The sequence below is a fragment of the Onychomys torridus genome, chromosome 8, assembly GCF_903995425.1.
Source record: "Onychomys torridus chromosome 8, mOncTor1.1, whole genome shotgun sequence".
NCBI lineage: Eukaryota > Metazoa > Chordata > Mammalia > Rodentia > Cricetidae > Onychomys > Onychomys torridus.
This window is the reverse complement of record NC_050450.1, coordinates 60,855,414-60,872,104: the sequence shown is the minus strand read 5'-3', so window position 1 is coordinate 60,872,104 and position 16,691 is coordinate 60,855,414. Positions and strand designations below refer to the sequence as shown.

Below are 16,691 nucleotides of genomic sequence, written 5' to 3'. Positions count from 1 at the left end.
AAAAGGCCTAAGGTCATTTTCTGAAGCCCGATGATTAAAGGCTGACTCTTTTCCTAAATAAAGACCACCCAAAGTGCTGAGACCCAGCGTGGCCAGGGCTGTTGTATACCTGAGCACATGTCAGCTGTGGTTACCTGCACAAGACCTGCATATGCATGTGTGTGCCAGCATGAACGCGCGCGCACACAAACACACACACACACACACACACACACACACACGCACACGCGCACACACACACACAAAAGCACTCACGCACGCAGGCTGACGACATGAAGGAAGGGATCTGTTTGGGAAGAAAGGGGGTTCACAGGAGTGGGATGGGAATGAGGGAAGGCAATGGAGATAAGTATGATTACAGTGCATTGTAAGCATGTATGAAACTGTCAAAAATTAAAGGGAAAAATTCAATTACAGCGATTGGTAAAGAAAACGAAGTTGTGACCACCATGAGAGGAAGCTGGGAAGCCAGTGTGAACTGGGAAGCCAGTGTGAACTGGGCTCTTCTGAATCCTAGGACATCTTTCCTCTGGGGCTAGCTGGTTCTCCTCACTTGTTTTTCTTTTGATGAGCTAACCTCAGGCACTTCTCCTAAAAAAATGAAAATAGATGTTAACAAGCTTCAAGTGAGAGACAAGTTGCTAAGTTCTTACTAGCTTTTCTGTTGCTGGTCCTCCCCACCGACAGGGACTGTCAAAGCCCGGTCTTTGTGAGTGTGAGGCCAACACTCCACCACAAGCTAGCTACATCTTAATCCCCTCCAAGGCTGCCGGTTCATGAGCTCTGGGTGTTGCTGTCCCTGGTTCTGAAGCATGCCTGACTGAGATGGGGATGAGATGGCATGGAAGAGACTTGGGGTAGTGGTTAATGGAGGCAGGCATCGTGGGAAAACAGGAAGAGGCCCATGTAGGGCTTCTTTGTAGCCACTGAAATCAGTGAGCGACATTGTTACTTGGTTAGTGCCAAGTCATAGAACTGAGGCATAGAAGGATGTGTATAACAACGCTCCCAAATGTTCATGTTTGCTAATGGGTATATCATAGGACTGTGGAATAAAATACAGGATGACCCATTAACTTTCAGTTTCAGACACTCAAAGAATCACTGTGTGAGAGACAATGATTCTCCCTTTGTGAGAGTCCGGGAGACTCAAAAGTGTCGAAAAAGTTTTACGGCCTTGAAAAATCTCCAGAGAAAAGGTAAAAATGGCTAGCACTCCCATTTGGTGCAGAACAATGATTTTTATAGTTCTCAGATGGGAAAAATTGCTGCCCACCTTTCCCCATAGGTTGGCTCTCCAGTTAGATTTTCTAGCATAGCCTCCAAACCCGGGGGTGGGGTGGGGGTGGGGGGTTGAGATTCACTTCTATACTAGTTCAGAGGCTCGGTCATGTAGCAGACTTCAACCCTGATGTAAACTAAGAAGCACCCAGGCAAATGGGTGCCAGCTGCTAGCCAGAGAAGGCATGGGGCAATTCTGTAGCAAGCTCTGAAGGCACTTTTATACTGAAATGCATTTGCAGACGGGAAATGGACCATAATGGCGGATTTCTTACAATTTCTCAAGACATACTTAAATTAAAAACAATCTCCATTTCTTTGAAATTGAAATTTGATTGGGTTTGCAGACGGGAAATGGACCATAATGGCGGATTTCTTACAATTTCTCAAGACATACTTAAATTAAAAACAATCTCCATTTCTTTGAAATTGAAATTTGATTGGGTGTATCAAATTTCTACTTGCTAAGTCTGGCAAGGATGGAGAAAAGTGGGGAAGGAAATACGCCACTAAGGATGAAATTAGTTCATTTTTTATAAAACTTATACATGCATAAATAAATTAGAAAAAAATGACCTCGTTATAAAGTAAAAGAAGGTAAACGGCAGAGTAATGAATATACTAAGATAACATATGGGCGACAGACAGTTCAACCCTGTGGTTCATGTTAGAGAAGATAAGGCTTTGAAAGGATCCCTGAGGGCGGCTGGAATTGCTTCCTCAGTGATGTGACTGCGGACATGGAGTGTGTGTGTGTGGAGGATGAATTAGCTTGTGTGTGTATGTGTGGTGCTGAGGAATGAACCCAAGGCCTTACGCATGATGGACAAATGTTTTGCCACTAATCTACATACCTAGTCCTCTCTCCTACTATTTATTCATGTATTTATTTTTTAACAAAGGGGATCGCTGTATAACTTAGTTGGCCTTGAACTCACTGGATAGCCTAGGCTGTCCTTAGACTCCGGACCCTCCTGTCTCAGCCTTCCTTTTAAAAAAATATTGTGTGTGGTGTTTGCATGTATGTGCAGATATGTGTGTAAAGGTCCATCCTCCCGCGTGTAAAGGCCAGAGGTTGCCATCTTGGTATCTTTTCTTGATTGTATCTCTGCTTTGTTTTAGGACAGGGTCTCTGACTGAACCTCAACATCACTATTTCAGCTAAACTGGCTGGCCAGTGAGTGCCTGGGACCCACCTGTCTCTGCGTCCCTAGTAGAGAGGTTCCAGGCACGGGTCACTGTGCCTGGCTTTTGCGTGGGCTCTGCAGATTTGGGCTCACATCCTCACGCTTGCACAGCAGACACGTTAACCATTGAGCCATCTCCCCAGCCCCGTCTCAGCTTCCCAAGTGCTGGTATTACAGGAATCCACCTTTAACCCTGACTGAATCAGTTGCTTCGTTTTTTTTCTTAACTTGACCCAGCTGAGGGTCATCTGGGAAGAGGGACCTCCATTGAGAAAAATGCCACCATCACATTGGCCTGTAGGCAAGTCTGTGGGGGGTATTTTCTTGATTAATAATTGCTGTGGGAGGGCCCAGTCCATTTTGGGTAGTATCATAGGTGTTATAAGAAAGGAGGCTGAGGCAGGCAGAAGTGGCATACGCCTTTAATCCCAGCACTCAGGAGGCAGAGCCAGGCAGATCTCTGTGAGTTCAAGGCCAGCCTGGTCTACAGAGCAAGTTCTAGAATAGGCACCAAAACTACACAGAGAAACCCTGTCTCAAAAAAAAAAAAAAAAAGAAAAGAAAAAGAAAGGAAGCTGAGCATGTCATGAGGGAGCAAGCCAGTGAGCAGCATTCCTTCATGGCCTTTGCATCAGTTCCTGCTGTAGGTTCCTGCCCTCACTTCCCCGGGTGATGGACTAGAAGCAGTAAGGTGAAACAAACCCCTTTCCAAATTGCTTTTGGTCATAGTGTTTTATCATAGCAATAAAAAGCAAATGAAGAGACACTGAGCTAGTTTGAAAACCAGCTTTCAGTTGTTATGATACCAAATAATGTTTATATTTATATTATATTATTATATCTTTAACAAAATCCAGTTTTTTTTTTTTTTAAAGACAGGTTTTCTATGTAGTCCTGGCTATCTAAGAACTCTCTATGTAGAGCAGAATGGCCTGGAACTCACAGAAATCTACCTGCCTCAGCCTCTGCCTCTGCTTCCTATGTGCTGGGATTTAAGGCATGCACCACCACTCCGGTCCATATTTTGTGTTTTTTAAAGTATCAAACAACTAAGGCCTCTAGCCAAGAACTTAAGAGCATAGACTTTGGAGCCTTACATTGTAAAGTTCCTCAAATGGTTCTGCATCCCCCCAGTTTCCTCATCTGTAGAATGTGGGTAAAGTAACCTGTCTTGTCTATAAGGAAGGTCAGCCATAGCAAAGCATGGCAACATTGTACCATGTTTGTAATGTGCACAGTGGTTGACTACCAATGACAACTCTTATTAACACAAGAAATAGTCTTAGGGGCCCAGAAGATGGCCCAATGGGTGAACGCGTTTGCTATACAAACCTGGCAACTCCTGGAACTTTTATAGAGGCAGAAGGGGAGAACTAACCCCACAGAGCTGTGCCCTGATCTCCACGTGCTTACCAGTGCAGCTCTCCTCCCAGGAATAACATTGAAAGAGTAAAGCTTTCTTTAAAAAGAAGATAGTCTTGGAAGGAAAACTCAGGACATGGGAGCCAGCTATAAACCTGGGTGTGCTGGAGGCAAGCCACCAGCTGCCTTCACATCTGGAGCCAGACCCTTCTGCTCTTAGGCCTAAGCTGCCTATCTCCACCCAGAAAGAGCTCACCGACAGCCCCGGGCTTCGCTCATTCACTCCACAGCCTTGGATCATTGCTATGTGTCCAGGCCTGGTATAGTGGCAGACACAGAGAGGAGAGATCCAGTTCTACCCTCCAAGGGGACCCAGTGACTGGGAAGTGACACAAACCAGGTAGCAAGTGTTAGAGAGAATGTGCATGGGCACACGGAAGCAGGAAGAAGCACGGGAGGAACTGTCCAGCCACTACACTGGTACACCACCTTCATCTCCCACCCCATCCCCCACCCCATCCCCCCACTTCCATCCTCCCGTCCCCCATTCCCTCCCACCTCTGGGTTAACACTAGGCAGCTGGTTCCCAGCCAGGTGAGGAGGCAGCAGGGTGGAGGGGAGAGGAAGGTACCTGGTGCTGATTTAGAACAGGCAAGGGAAGTAAGATGCCACACTGATGGCACCTCTGAAAGATGTCATAGGCTGCTTCACATCCTGTAGAGAGAGCAGCCCTCTGCTGGAGCGGAGACTTCACAGGCAGGTCCAGGGTGCCATTTTGGTCCTTTGCCTCTTGCTTTGTTGAACTGTTTCTATTTTTTGTCTTTGGACGGACATCTTGGTTCACTCTGGGTGTTTGATTTCCAGTCACCTGACTTGTAAGGGATGGAGGAAGGAGTTTTGGCTTTCCATCCTGAAGATATTTCACAGTCCTTGAGGCTGGACATTGTTTCTGCAATAGTTGGACAATACAGCTGAGATAACCTGCAAGGCTTCTCCCTATAAACACTTAGAGATGATGAGGAAGGGCCAGCAGCATGGCTCTGTGGGTAAGAGTGCTTGCTGTCAAGCCGGAAGACCTGAGTCTGATACCTGAACTCACATAGTGGAACGAGAGGACCTATCTCCACAAGACCTTCACTCAGCACACGCGTGCATGCGCATACACACACACACACACACACACACACACACACACACACACACATACACATACACACAAATAATTGTAAAAAAATTAATTATGAATAACATAAGGCAGATATTCGATGTTACAGCTGACTTTGCTAGAAGAAAGAAGACTCAGGTTGCAGGGATGGAGGTTTGGATGTGTCCCTCTAAAATCCAGGTTTGGGGGCTGGAGAAATGGCTCCGTCATAAAGGGGACTGGCTGCTCTTGCAGAGGACCCAGGTTTGGTTGGCTCTCAGCACCCACCTGTCAGGCAGCTCACAACCACCTGTAATTCCAGTTCTAGGGGATATGATATCTTCTTCTGGCCTCCATAAACACTGCATGTATGGGGTACACATACAGATAAGTAGGTGCACACACATATATAAACACAAATAAAAATAAATCCATCATGATGGTGCATGCCTTTCATCCCAGCACTCAGGAGGTAGAGGCAGGCAGATCTCTGTGAAGTCAAGGCCAGCCTGGTCTATAGAGTGAGTTCCAGGATGGCCAGGACTATATAGAGAAACCTTGTCTCTCTGTAGTCCCTAAAAAATACATTAAAATCCAAATGTTGTCATAGGCAGCTGCACCTTTGGGAGGTGAAGGTCACAAAGGCTCCTGCCACACCAATGGGATTATAAAAGAGGCTTCAAACTACCTAGCCAGCTGCTCGCTTGCTCTTCTGCCTTCTGCCTCAAGGCAGCAGCAAGGCCCTCCCTAGACGCCAAATGACTACACTCTGAACTTGGATTTTGAGGCTTCAGAACATTGAGAAACATATTTCTGTCATGTAGAAATTGCCTAGGCTGTGGTCTTTTGTTACAGCAGTGCAAATGGACCAAGACACTGCAAGAGATGTGGGGTTCATCCTGTAACCAGGGGCTTGGATGAGAGGAAACTCCCAGCTGTGAAAGATGAGGAGAGGGGAGGAGAAGCCCCTTCCCCTGCACGGCACTGCCAGGAATGGCAGGTTTCAGCTGCTGCAATAAAAAAGAGCTAGTTCATCTCTACGGTCCCCTAGTTCTGATGTTCCGTGGTGGGTGGTTTTGTTTTGTTTTTTGTTTTGTTTTTTGTTTTTTTTAAAGACAGTGTCTCACTATGTAGCCCTGGATGTCCTGGAACTCACCATGTAGAACAGGCTAGCCTAGAACTCAGAGATCTGCCTCCCGAGTGCTGGAATATTCTATTTTTCTTTTTTCTTTTTTCTTTTTTAAAGAAAGATAAACAGCTCTCTGTTCCAGGGGTTGGGGGTGGGTTGGAGGGAGGAGATGAGTTCCTGGGAGAGAAGCTGGGTGTTTCTCAGGGAGGAAGAGCTCTAGACAAGAGTGCAGCTTGGCTCAGCAACACACTAAAAAGCGTCCAAGGCTATGGAGGGCTAAATCTGGCAGTGCTTTTCTGTAAAACCGGTCCGTCAACCAGCTACATCGGACATCTCCGGAGTCCCCCTTTAATACTCAGTATGCTGTCGGTTATTATGGAAAGATGGAACAGTCCCTTTTTGTCTCATCGGGGACTTCACAGCTAAATACCATATGGACAGAAAGCCTGAAAGGGCAGGGCCTGCTGAGGCCCACATTGCAAAATCTAGGTCCTGAAGGTTGGTGATGGTCAGAGGTGATCAGGGCCATCAGGAGCTGTCAGGGCTGCTGCTTGAAGGGTTAGGCACAAATGAAAACCAACTATGCATGCCAAATTTGCCCTGAGAACCTTGGAACATAACAAAACAAAACAAAGTGAAATAGCAAACACCAGAACCTTTGATAACTGAGCCGTGCAAAATTGGTCTGGAATCTGCTGTTCATACACCTTTGGAGTATGAATTGGCTAATGCACAGCTAGAAAGTGAGACATTGCTACTCACCATATGGGAGACAGCCTTATTTTCTGGAATCATTTGTTTGCAGTAATCACAGTGGGTTTTCCTTTCAGGAGATACAGTTCTCTTCCCTGAGTAATCACAGAAATACCACAAATGACTGTTCTTGACGATGGCTAACTCACCTCTTCCCCTGGATGCTCCCAAGGCCTGCATTCATGAGCATTAACCATCCTTAGGCTAGCCTAGTCGAGGAGAGAACCGGCTGGACAGCCATTTTTTATTGCAGCGGCACTAATGAAGAAACCTTTTCCTAGAGCAGAACTGGTTTTTTGGCAATTGAAAGGGGTTATATACATAGCTGACCCAAAGGGACACTAGCCCACTCGAACATGTGGCTCTGGCAGGCCTTGCCCTTCTCCCCCATTCCCTCTGCCTTGCTAAAAAATCATTAGATCACATTCCTAAAGCTAGCCACCAAGGTCTAGTCCCTTACTTGGCTACTTCCTCCTCCTGAGGCTGACCACCAAGGTCCAGCTGTCAAAGTATTGAAGTCCAGCCATCAAAAAACACCTTTGACTCGCCTAATTAACATGCCCAATTGAAATTAATCACCTCATGCTAACACAGACTTTCTGCTTTTACCTTTATAAACTGCCATTTTCCTATGGGCTAGGTCTGTTTCCTTTTTATCCAGAGGCAGGCCTGTGTCCTCCAGGACAAATACCCCTGCCCCCTCTCCCTTGTTCCCTTCCCTTCTCCCTCTTCCTTATCTCCTGTCATTGTCTCTTATTCCCCGCCCTCTGTTCCTCTGAGGTAAATAAATCTCCTTTGTGCTGAGAACTTGGTCTTGGGGTCCAGAGCTGAGACATTTCCTTTCATGCCCAGACTGCCTAATTGAGCTATTCTCAATTTCCAAGCTCTGTGATCCAACCAGGTGTTGGTTGTAACATCACTGTTGAGGTTGTGTTGTATTGAAGATGTCAATGAATTTTGTGTTGGAAACTGTTGGCTGGGTGGGAGGCCAGGCACAACAGAGTAAAGGAAAAGTCACGAATCTCATACTTCCGGGATTCCCATTGGCCAATTTTGATCTTGGGTAGAGTGTTGACCTGGTGGGACTTACTAAGGGGTTTCACAGTTTCTCCACATGCTATCACATTGTCAAAACAAACAACAAAGGCAACAAAAGATGTGAAACATTGGCAACTGTGTTCTTGGCAAACACTCCTATAATATGGCCATTGAATTGGGTCAACAGTCCATAGAGAGATCAGTGGTAGAGTACTTGCCTAGCGTGTATGAGACTCTAGGTTCAAATGCCCCAGGACTGGAACTGGAGAGAGAGGTGGGGGGAGAATCTGAAGTGATACTAGAAAGCTGATATACAAAGCTACAGTCTGGAGCTGTAGCAGCCTCCCATCCAGCCATTGCTAATTGCTGTGGTTTTATATAGACACCCCACTCTTTTGCTGAGCTGAATATTTGGTTTTTAGCCCTTAATGCTGTTTTGGCAAGTTGTGGCACCTTTATGAGGTAGAGCCTCACTGGAAGAAGTGGGGTGCTGGGTGCAGGTCTTGAGGTTTTGTAGCCCAGCTCCATGTCTTGTGCTTTCTGCTTGCCACTGTGAGACACCAGTGCAGTGTCTCATGTTCCTGCCATCATGCCTTCCCCAACATAACAAGACTGTTCTCTCTCAAACTATAAACCTCAGTAAACCCTTTCTGCATTCATTAAGCTGCTTCTGCTTCTTACCATTTTTTTTTTTTTTTTAAATCACAGAATGGTAAAAATAGGCAATACACCCAGGTGGAAAAGGAGGATCTAGGCTTAGTGCTGAAGCTGGACTCTCTATTCTTATTTGTTCCTGGATCTCTTTGTGTGTTTTTCATCTATAGGATGATTTGGGTGGCCTTACCAGGCTAAGATTATATCTTTGGAATATGAATAAAGCCCTTCATATTTAGGATTCCCCTTGGCTTTCTCTCCCTCTTCTCTGTGGCTCTTACACCCCCACCCCTGGCTTCTTGTTTTCCCTGGATAAGTCACTAAAGGGCACTACAGACACACAAGAAGGCAACTCCAGTCTAATACAGAATTGGACACTCTCTTCTCTCCTGTGCTGATAAGGGTTCTTGTCCTTGCATCCTGCTCAAGAGACAGACTGACCCTGCAAACTGTCCTCTCCCTCTCCAGCTTCTCTCTGATGCTCACCTTCTTCAGACCTGGCCTTTGCATGCAGACACACATCTTTGTGCTGAGCCAACACTCGGAGTATGATGGGCTGGTTGCAGTGTGGACAACGCTCTGTCCGGCTGCCACAGTGGGACTCGTGAACATCCAGCTTGCTGAGGTGCACAGCCAGGTCACAGAATTTGCACTTGGCAGGATGCTGTTGGATGTCCTTGGTCTGTGGGAAGATGGAGGACATGGGCCCAACTGCACATACTGATGATATAGTGCAGACTACCCAAACTGTGCTGGCTAATTTTATGTCAACTTGACGCAAACCAGAGTTATCTGAAAGGAGGTAATCTTAATTGAGAAAGTGTCCCCATAATATCCAGCAGTAGGACATTTTCTTAATTAGTGATTGATGGGGGAGAGCCCAGCCCATTGTGGATAGTGCCATCCCTGGACTGGTGGTCCTGAGTTCTATAAGAAAGCAGGCTGAGCAAGCCATAGGAAGCAAGGCAGTGAGCAGCACCCCTCCACGATTTCTGCATCAGCTCCTGCCTCCAGGTTCCTGCCATGCTTGAATTCCTGTCCTGACTTCCTTAAGCCAAATAAACCTTTTTCTCCCCTAAGTTGCTTTGGCCATAGACTTTCATCAAAGCAGTAACCCTAACTAGGATACAAACACATATACATAGAGAGGTGGGTTCTAGCCTCAGCCCCTGGTCTCTCCTTACATCACTTGGGCTAGCCATACTTCACACTTGGGTCCATGAGATCCTAGAGGATGGAGACCTCTCTTTCCTCTAGCACCTAACCTAGGTTAAGTTTGTTTGTTGGACCAGTTTGAATCTAAATGGTTGTCTGAGCTTATTCTCAGATAAAGCCACAAGAGAGATTGGTTTAGAAAGGTAGGAAAGAAGACTAAGCTGGACCCATCTGCCTCCTCCTTGCAATTCTCTGAAGAATGGACCCCTTGCCTTGCCAGGCCCATAGTCCCACAGGGGAAAAAATGGGGCAGCCTCAATGTAGCACAAAAAATCCCAAACCGATGTCAGACAAGGAGGGATGAAATGACTTTCCCACATGGCCAGGGAGGACTGGGCTCTAGCTACTGACCCCCAGGCCTCTGTCTGGACTGCTACCTGCTCACCTGCTGGTGCTCAGCTTCTGCATGCTCCTTCATCTCTGACTCTGGGATGGGCTCCTCACATTCTGGGCAAAGGACCAGGAAGCGCAGGCAGTGGGCCTCGTGGAGGGTGAAGTGGACAGAGGCCACATTTCTTTTGCTTCAGGATAAAGTGGGGGAGAAAGAAAGGCTCATTGTCTTAGTATAAAGCATGAAGCCTTGTTGCATACCTAGGGCCAGTTCTTCCCAGACCTTCAAGCATGGAAAATACCGTGACGTCGATGATGCTCTCCTGCCCTGCTTGTGCTAGTGAAAAAGCAGAGAAATTCACCATTATAAAAATAATTGTGAGGGCATTCTACAAAGTACTGCACTGCCCAGGAGAGTGGACAGGAAGGAATGATAGAAAGGGGTTACCAGGGCAACAGGGCAACTTTCGAGAGTGATGATAGATTCATTTCCTAGGTTGTGGGATGGTTTCACAGATAAGTAATGTATGCCAAAATGTGTATTTTAAACGTGCAAGTCAGCTGTGCCTGTTGACACAGGTTTGTAATCCCAGCTGTTCATGAGACTGAGACAGGAGGTTGGCTAGTTCAAGGCCTACCTACGCAATAGAGTGAGTTCAAGATCAGCCTGGGCAAGTTAGTGAGACCCTCTCTCAAAATGCAAAGTAAAAATAGAGCTGGGGATGCAGCTAGAGTGACTGGCTGCTCTGCAATACCCTAGACTTAGTGCCGAGTACTCCTCACTCTCAGAGATGGGGGAAGGAGGGAGGCGAAGTTTATCCTTTTCTAGTTATCTCTCAGTAAAGCCATCATGAAAACAAAATAACATGTCAGTTGGCATCGCAGCCCTGCCATGACCACACTTTCTACACCGGTGGAAACAGCTTTCAGAATCTCCAAGGGTTTCCTAACTCTCCGAGAGTGAAAGTCCACCCAACTGTCTCCTGTCCCTGGACTCTCCTGAAGCTACTCAGAGAGGTGCTGAGACCCGGGGGAGTCTGCTAGGGCAGGGTGTTCTCTGATAAGTTCACCACTGGAAATGTAGTGGATAGCTGTTCTATGACCTTGATGCTCCTTTGACCTACTCAAGCTGATGGCCCTAAAGGGCCAGCTGTCCATGGGAGGTGCCCCAGGGCCCTAACACCTGGGCCATGGCCACAGACGGACATGGAAAGTCTCACTGCTGTTAGCCTGATCAGGCTGTCCCCAACAGCTGCACAGGGTGACATCTCCTTGCTCTGCTTGCTTTCTCTGTTCTGCCTACCTACATGCTCAGCATTTCTTCCAGAGTCTGGAGATCCTGGGGAGGCTTAACCCAGTGTCTGCAGCAGGTAGGTTCTGCTGAGAGACAAGCTCGCTGTACTTGGAGATGTGGTCACTGCTCCCTGCTCTCTCCTCCAAGTTCTACCTCCCAGCTCCTTTGTCAGGTGGAGGGTGGGAATAACCATGGAACACCTTTCTAGGTCCCTCTCACAGATGGGTGGGAAGACTATGTTGCCCAGGACCCCACACTAGGACCTAAGCTTCAACAGGGATGAACACCCTGTTAGGGATAAGTCCCTGGCTACTTAACTTCGTGGCTGACCAGCCACATGAAACGCCCACACTTGAGGGAGTGTAGTGACGCTGAAGTATCACTGACCACTCTGTCCAGAGATCTAGTTTTGGCCTCTTCACCCCAGAGGTTCCAGTCCCTTCTGGCCGGCCCTCTGGTATGTCCCTCATCCCCTTCACTTCAGAAACAGCTTTCTCTGCTCCACCCCTCTCTCTGGCCAGCCCTGGAGAAAGTGCTTGCTTACCAGTTCCTGCACACCTGGAAGTCAGCCTCCATGCTCTGCTCCTTGGAGGACTTCTGTGGAGTTTCCTTTACTGCACACAAGAAAACAAAACTGAAAGTGTTTCCCCAGCCTGGCTCACAACAGCAGGGAGGAGGGACTTGGAGAATTCTCAGCCCAGGGCGGTTCCCAGGTCCCTGTAACTGGACACTCCCAGAAGGCCACTCTGCAGCATGATCTAGTCCCCTGCCATGCCCCTCATCCTGAGCTACTGTGACTGTGACCTCCAGGGTGGGAGTGAGCAGGCAGGTCTCCTCTGGGCAGCGCAATGGCTCCCCCCCCCCCCCCCCCCCCTCTGACTGGTTTCACTCTATCTGGATCCCCACCCCTTTCTCAACCTGTGACATCACTCCTCCACTCTGCCTCTCTCTGGTCCATCCTCCGGTGTTAAGCTCCCTGAAGAAGGAGCCCCCCCCCCCCCCCCCCCGGCACCTGCACCCTGCTTGTGTTCCAGTTTATAGTGACTGAAAACAAGGTCTGTGAGGAACTGGGCAGGGGGTACAGGGTGCTGGATGCTCAGCCTATAGACTTTGGGGCAAGTCTTGGGAGTGGCCATGCATGACTCCTGAGTTTGTCCTCTGCTGCAGAAAACAGTGATGACAAACACCCATTTAAGCCCAAGGTGACAGGCACCAAAAGGACACCTTGTCATTCCACCCTCAAATGCTAAACCTGAGGCACCATGGGGCTGAATAACCTACACAAGTTCCCAGGTGACAGGGCCCAAGGTGCAGGGCTGGGGGAGCTGCACTCAGATCTGGTCAAGATAATTCACTGGGAGCTTAAGCCATCTCAGTCTTCTGGAGGCTGTTTCATGGCTGACTGGGTTACAATGGGACTCCCAAGGGACTTTAGGGTCCAGGTGCTCCTAGGAATTGCATGCGAAATCGCTGCCATGTCAGGATATATTTGTTCTCAGGGAGGTGCCCACAGCCCCCAGGCAGTTGACTAACAAGACTAGCTAACCTCATGTCTTTGAATCTTGGAGGCTCAATGAACCCAACTTCTGTTAAAGACAGCCCATGTCCAAAGTTATTATATTGCCTAATGGAGTCAAGTGGATATAGAACAATTAATTGCTGGTTTCTTGTGTTCATTCCCCACCCACCCCCAACAGGAATAAATAAATAGTTACTTGAATAAAGATGAAAAAAGAGGTTTTGGGGATAGATAGTGATATGGCACTTGCCTAGCATGTGTGAGACTTTGGGCCTGGTCCCTACTACACCCCACACACACACCCCACACTATCACAAAATAGTATAGCTCAGTGACAACTGATACATTCACAAATACAGCCATGAACCAAACAATGACATTTCCAACAACAGTGAGAGCATATACAAAACTGTAGCCACCTAAGATGACAGAGAGCCGAAAAAGTCCTGTCACCCAGTGACGAAGGGGCTCTTGAATGTCACAGTGTGGAGTCATTTGGGTTTTGCTGCCCTTGGCATGAATGCAGAGCTCAGAAGAGCAGAGGGCTGTGTGAATATGATCAAGTTGCATTACACACATGCATTAAAATGCCAAATAATAAACAAAAAATATAGCACACAGAACAGGACAAGTTCGTTGGGTAAAGCACCCACCACTAAACCTGAGTGTAATCCCTGAGTTCAATTCCCAGGACCTACATGGTGGGGGGAGAGAACCAACTCCCTGGCATTGTTCTCTGACCTCCACACACACAAAATAAATGTTTTAACTATTATGTATAGTACTTGATAATCACCACAGACAGCTATATTATTGGCTTGAGGACTTACTGTGCTATACTTCCTATTGTCATTATAGAATATATTCTCATTTCCTATAAGCAAACTGTTTGGGGCTGGCCAAGTAGCTCAGTAGTACATCTTGTGCTTGGCGTATACAAGGCCCTAGGTTCTATCCTTAGCATGTTTAAAGGAGAAAAATAATCAAGAAATCACGATGTTTACTTTTGACATTAAAAACAATGACAATTCAGAAAGAAGAGTTGGCTTGTTCTGAGCCAGTTTGAATGACCGTGCCCCAGAAGTGTAAACAAATTAACACCCTGGTTCCCCAAGAACATGGTCCTCCAAGGACCTGTGTCAACCTTTGAATGTAACATGTCTGCTGCAGACTGTTGTGTTTGAATGCTTGTCCCCTAGTTGACCATGCTGTTTTAGGAGCTTGTGAAACTTTCAGGGAGTGGGGACTGGCTAGAGGAAACAGGCCAATGAGGGGTGGGTCTTGCGGGGGGGATAGGCCAGCCCTGCTTCCTGTCTAAATACTTTTTGCTCTCTGGGTATCAAGTGGCTGTTGCAGGCCCACTGCCATGCCTCCTCACCATGACAGATTAATGCCCCCTTTGTAGGAGTTTCTTTCTCCTTGTGAGAGAACACTTGACAGCTTCAAAGAGGAAAGGGTAAATTGGGCTCACAGTTTGAGGGCACTGTCCGGCATAGTGGTGAAGGCTTAGCAGTAGGAGCATGAGGTGTGGGTCACATTGAGTCTGAGTCAGGAAGCAGAGCAATGAGAGCTGGTGCCCAACGCTCTGTCTTCTTTTTATCAGTTCATCACATCAACCATTCATGGTTGCTCTTCCCGCCTCAGTCAATCCTCTGGAAACACCCTCAACAAAGCCCGAGGTTTGTCTCCTGGGTGACTCTAAATCCAGTCTCAATGGCAAGGTAACCCATCCTACCCTTCAAACTAGGGGCCAACAGGAGTCCTTCTTCCCTTCCATTACGTTTCACAGGTGTGTGTCTCACCAAGGAAAGTATCCAGCTCTCTGTGGTCCTGGGCAGAACTACTTCCAGAAACCTGCCACAGTGGGCGAATCTTACACAGAGCTGTACATTGGTTAAATCAGGCAAGATGCCCCCAGCAGGTTTTGGTTTCTGCCTCAGCCTTAAGGTTAATAGAGTCCAGAGGTCTGTCAACCTGCCATACGTTGTAAGATTTTGTTCAATAACCTCAAAAATTGTAGGTAACAGAAGTCAATGATGAATGGCTGCCAAAGGGGCCTGAAACAGAGCAGCTCAGCCCAGCCCAGCTTCATGACTCACAGTACTTCCTGTATCAACAAAGTCCCAATGTGACTGTGATCCTGTGCTGACAGGAGATGTTCCAAAGAGACACTGTGACCCTCCCTTTAGCTATCAGACTGTCATCTACCCTGCCCCCACTTACAAAATTAGAGTGCTTAACAGGCATACAGGAGTCTTGAGCTTGAAGTTGACCTTCAAGGAAAGTTGTGCAAGGCTTCAACACACACCTATTAAAGGACGGGACCTAGGGGACAAAGACCCTGGGAGTGGAAACACCCAGGAAACACCCAGACTCCTTCCTCTTTAAAAATGGACTTAATTAAAAAAAACTGTCCCTGTAACAGAGAAGGGAGGCAGCCTGGAACCCAGGTCTCCTCCTTCCTGGGGAAAAAAAAAAAAACATAACCAGTATTGTACTTAAATTTACATCTGTCTTAGACTTTTTCTCATGGCTTTCTGTAAATCATGGCCTCAGACATGGAGTAGGATTGGATTTCCCAGTTCTCATTAGGCTAAACTGTGAACAAATGCAGATTCTTCTATCAACTTCTGTTAATTAATTAATTAACCTGGGTCTCTTGTAGCCCAAGCTGAGCTCCAGCATGCTCTGGGGTTGAGGGTGGCCTTGAACTCCTGATCCTCCTACCCCCACCTCCTGAGTGTGGAGACTAACAGGAAGACATCATCGCTCTAGGCTCCTAACAAGGGAACTGGCTGTGTCCATTGCCCTCTCACTTGCAACAACATCTGTGGTGAAAGGAACTGCAGCAAGGATGGATGTGCTTTGTTTGCTCACGGTTCTGGGGGACACAGCCCACTGTGGCCAGGCAGGACAGAGACAGGGGCAGGAGGCAACTGTTGAGCTCTTCACACATTATATCCACAGTCCGGAAGTAGAGATCAGAGAGTGATAAACACTTGAGCTTAACTGGCTTTCAACTTTAAAAACTCAGTCTAGCGCCCCTCTACCCCCCCCCACAATTGCCCCCCTTCCCCCACTTAGTATGGGTCCTCCCACCTCAATTTAATCTAGACACACTCAGAGATTTGTTTCCATGGTGATTCTAAGTCCCACCAGGTGAACCAAGCAAACAGTTTATGGACCTGCGTGCATCTGGTAACAAGAATGTTCCAGTTGGTGAGATTTAAACCTGCTAGAAGCTCTTGGCTCTGGAGGGGATCTCTCCGAGATGCTTCTGTTCACACCAGAAAGAGGTTCCTCTGGGAGCAGCCTCACTTCCATTTCCTACCGTGTGTCTCTTGATTGTATGAAGAGTCCGTTGAGTGACTGATTTACACTGTCTGATACTGTTCAACGCTCTCCGATGTTCACAGATTGACCGAATCCCAGAAGGACACCTTTCTCCAGGTGCCTTCCTGTCCTGAAGTGCTGATGACTGTGATTGCCACTCCATTCAAAGCCCAGGGGACAGAGTGTGCTGCTGTAAAGGAGAGAGGGAGGTGTCCTAGGAACCCCTGCCAGGCTTCTGGACAAAGCTGCTCGGGGTGGGAGAAGAGCTGGCTTCAGGATTTGGGCATGGAGGCAGCGAGATGAAGCAAACACCCAGTCTGAATGTCAGTGTTCCATGAGCTCTGAAGAGCTCACTTGAGCCGAAGAGCATCAGATGAGCTCACACTGAGCTGATCCAGGGCAGTGCCTGGGAAGAGACAAGGGGGTGGCCAGCAGGGCTGGATGCCATATGG

At 47.5% G+C, this 16,691-nt stretch overlaps 1 protein-coding gene across 3 annotated transcripts; it reads right to left on the bottom strand.

The window, feature by feature from the left end:
- Positions 1-206: 206 nt before the first annotated feature.
- Xaf1 (XIAP associated factor 1) lies at positions 207-12,143 on the bottom strand. Of its 3 annotated transcripts, none has more exons than XM_036197212.1 (6): positions 11,932-12,143; positions 10,149-10,430; positions 9,035-9,230; positions 6,866-6,951; positions 4,462-4,779; positions 207-591 (listed from the first exon to the last, which is right to left on the bottom strand). In XM_036197212.1, the coding sequence occupies exons 2-6, from the start codon at positions 10,179-10,181 to the stop codon at positions 550-552; spliced, it is 675 nt and encodes a 224-aa protein (XP_036053105.1). In that variant the 5' UTR covers positions 10,182-10,430; positions 11,932-12,143; the 3' UTR covers positions 207-549. The 3 variants fall into 3 exon arrangements, with proteins under 3 accessions (XP_036053105.1, XP_036053104.1, XP_036053106.1); XM_036197211.1 differs by having other exon boundaries at positions 10,149-10,284; XM_036197213.1 differs by having other exon boundaries at positions 10,149-10,284; positions 11,946-11,992.
- Positions 12,144-16,691: the final 4,548 nt, after the last annotated feature.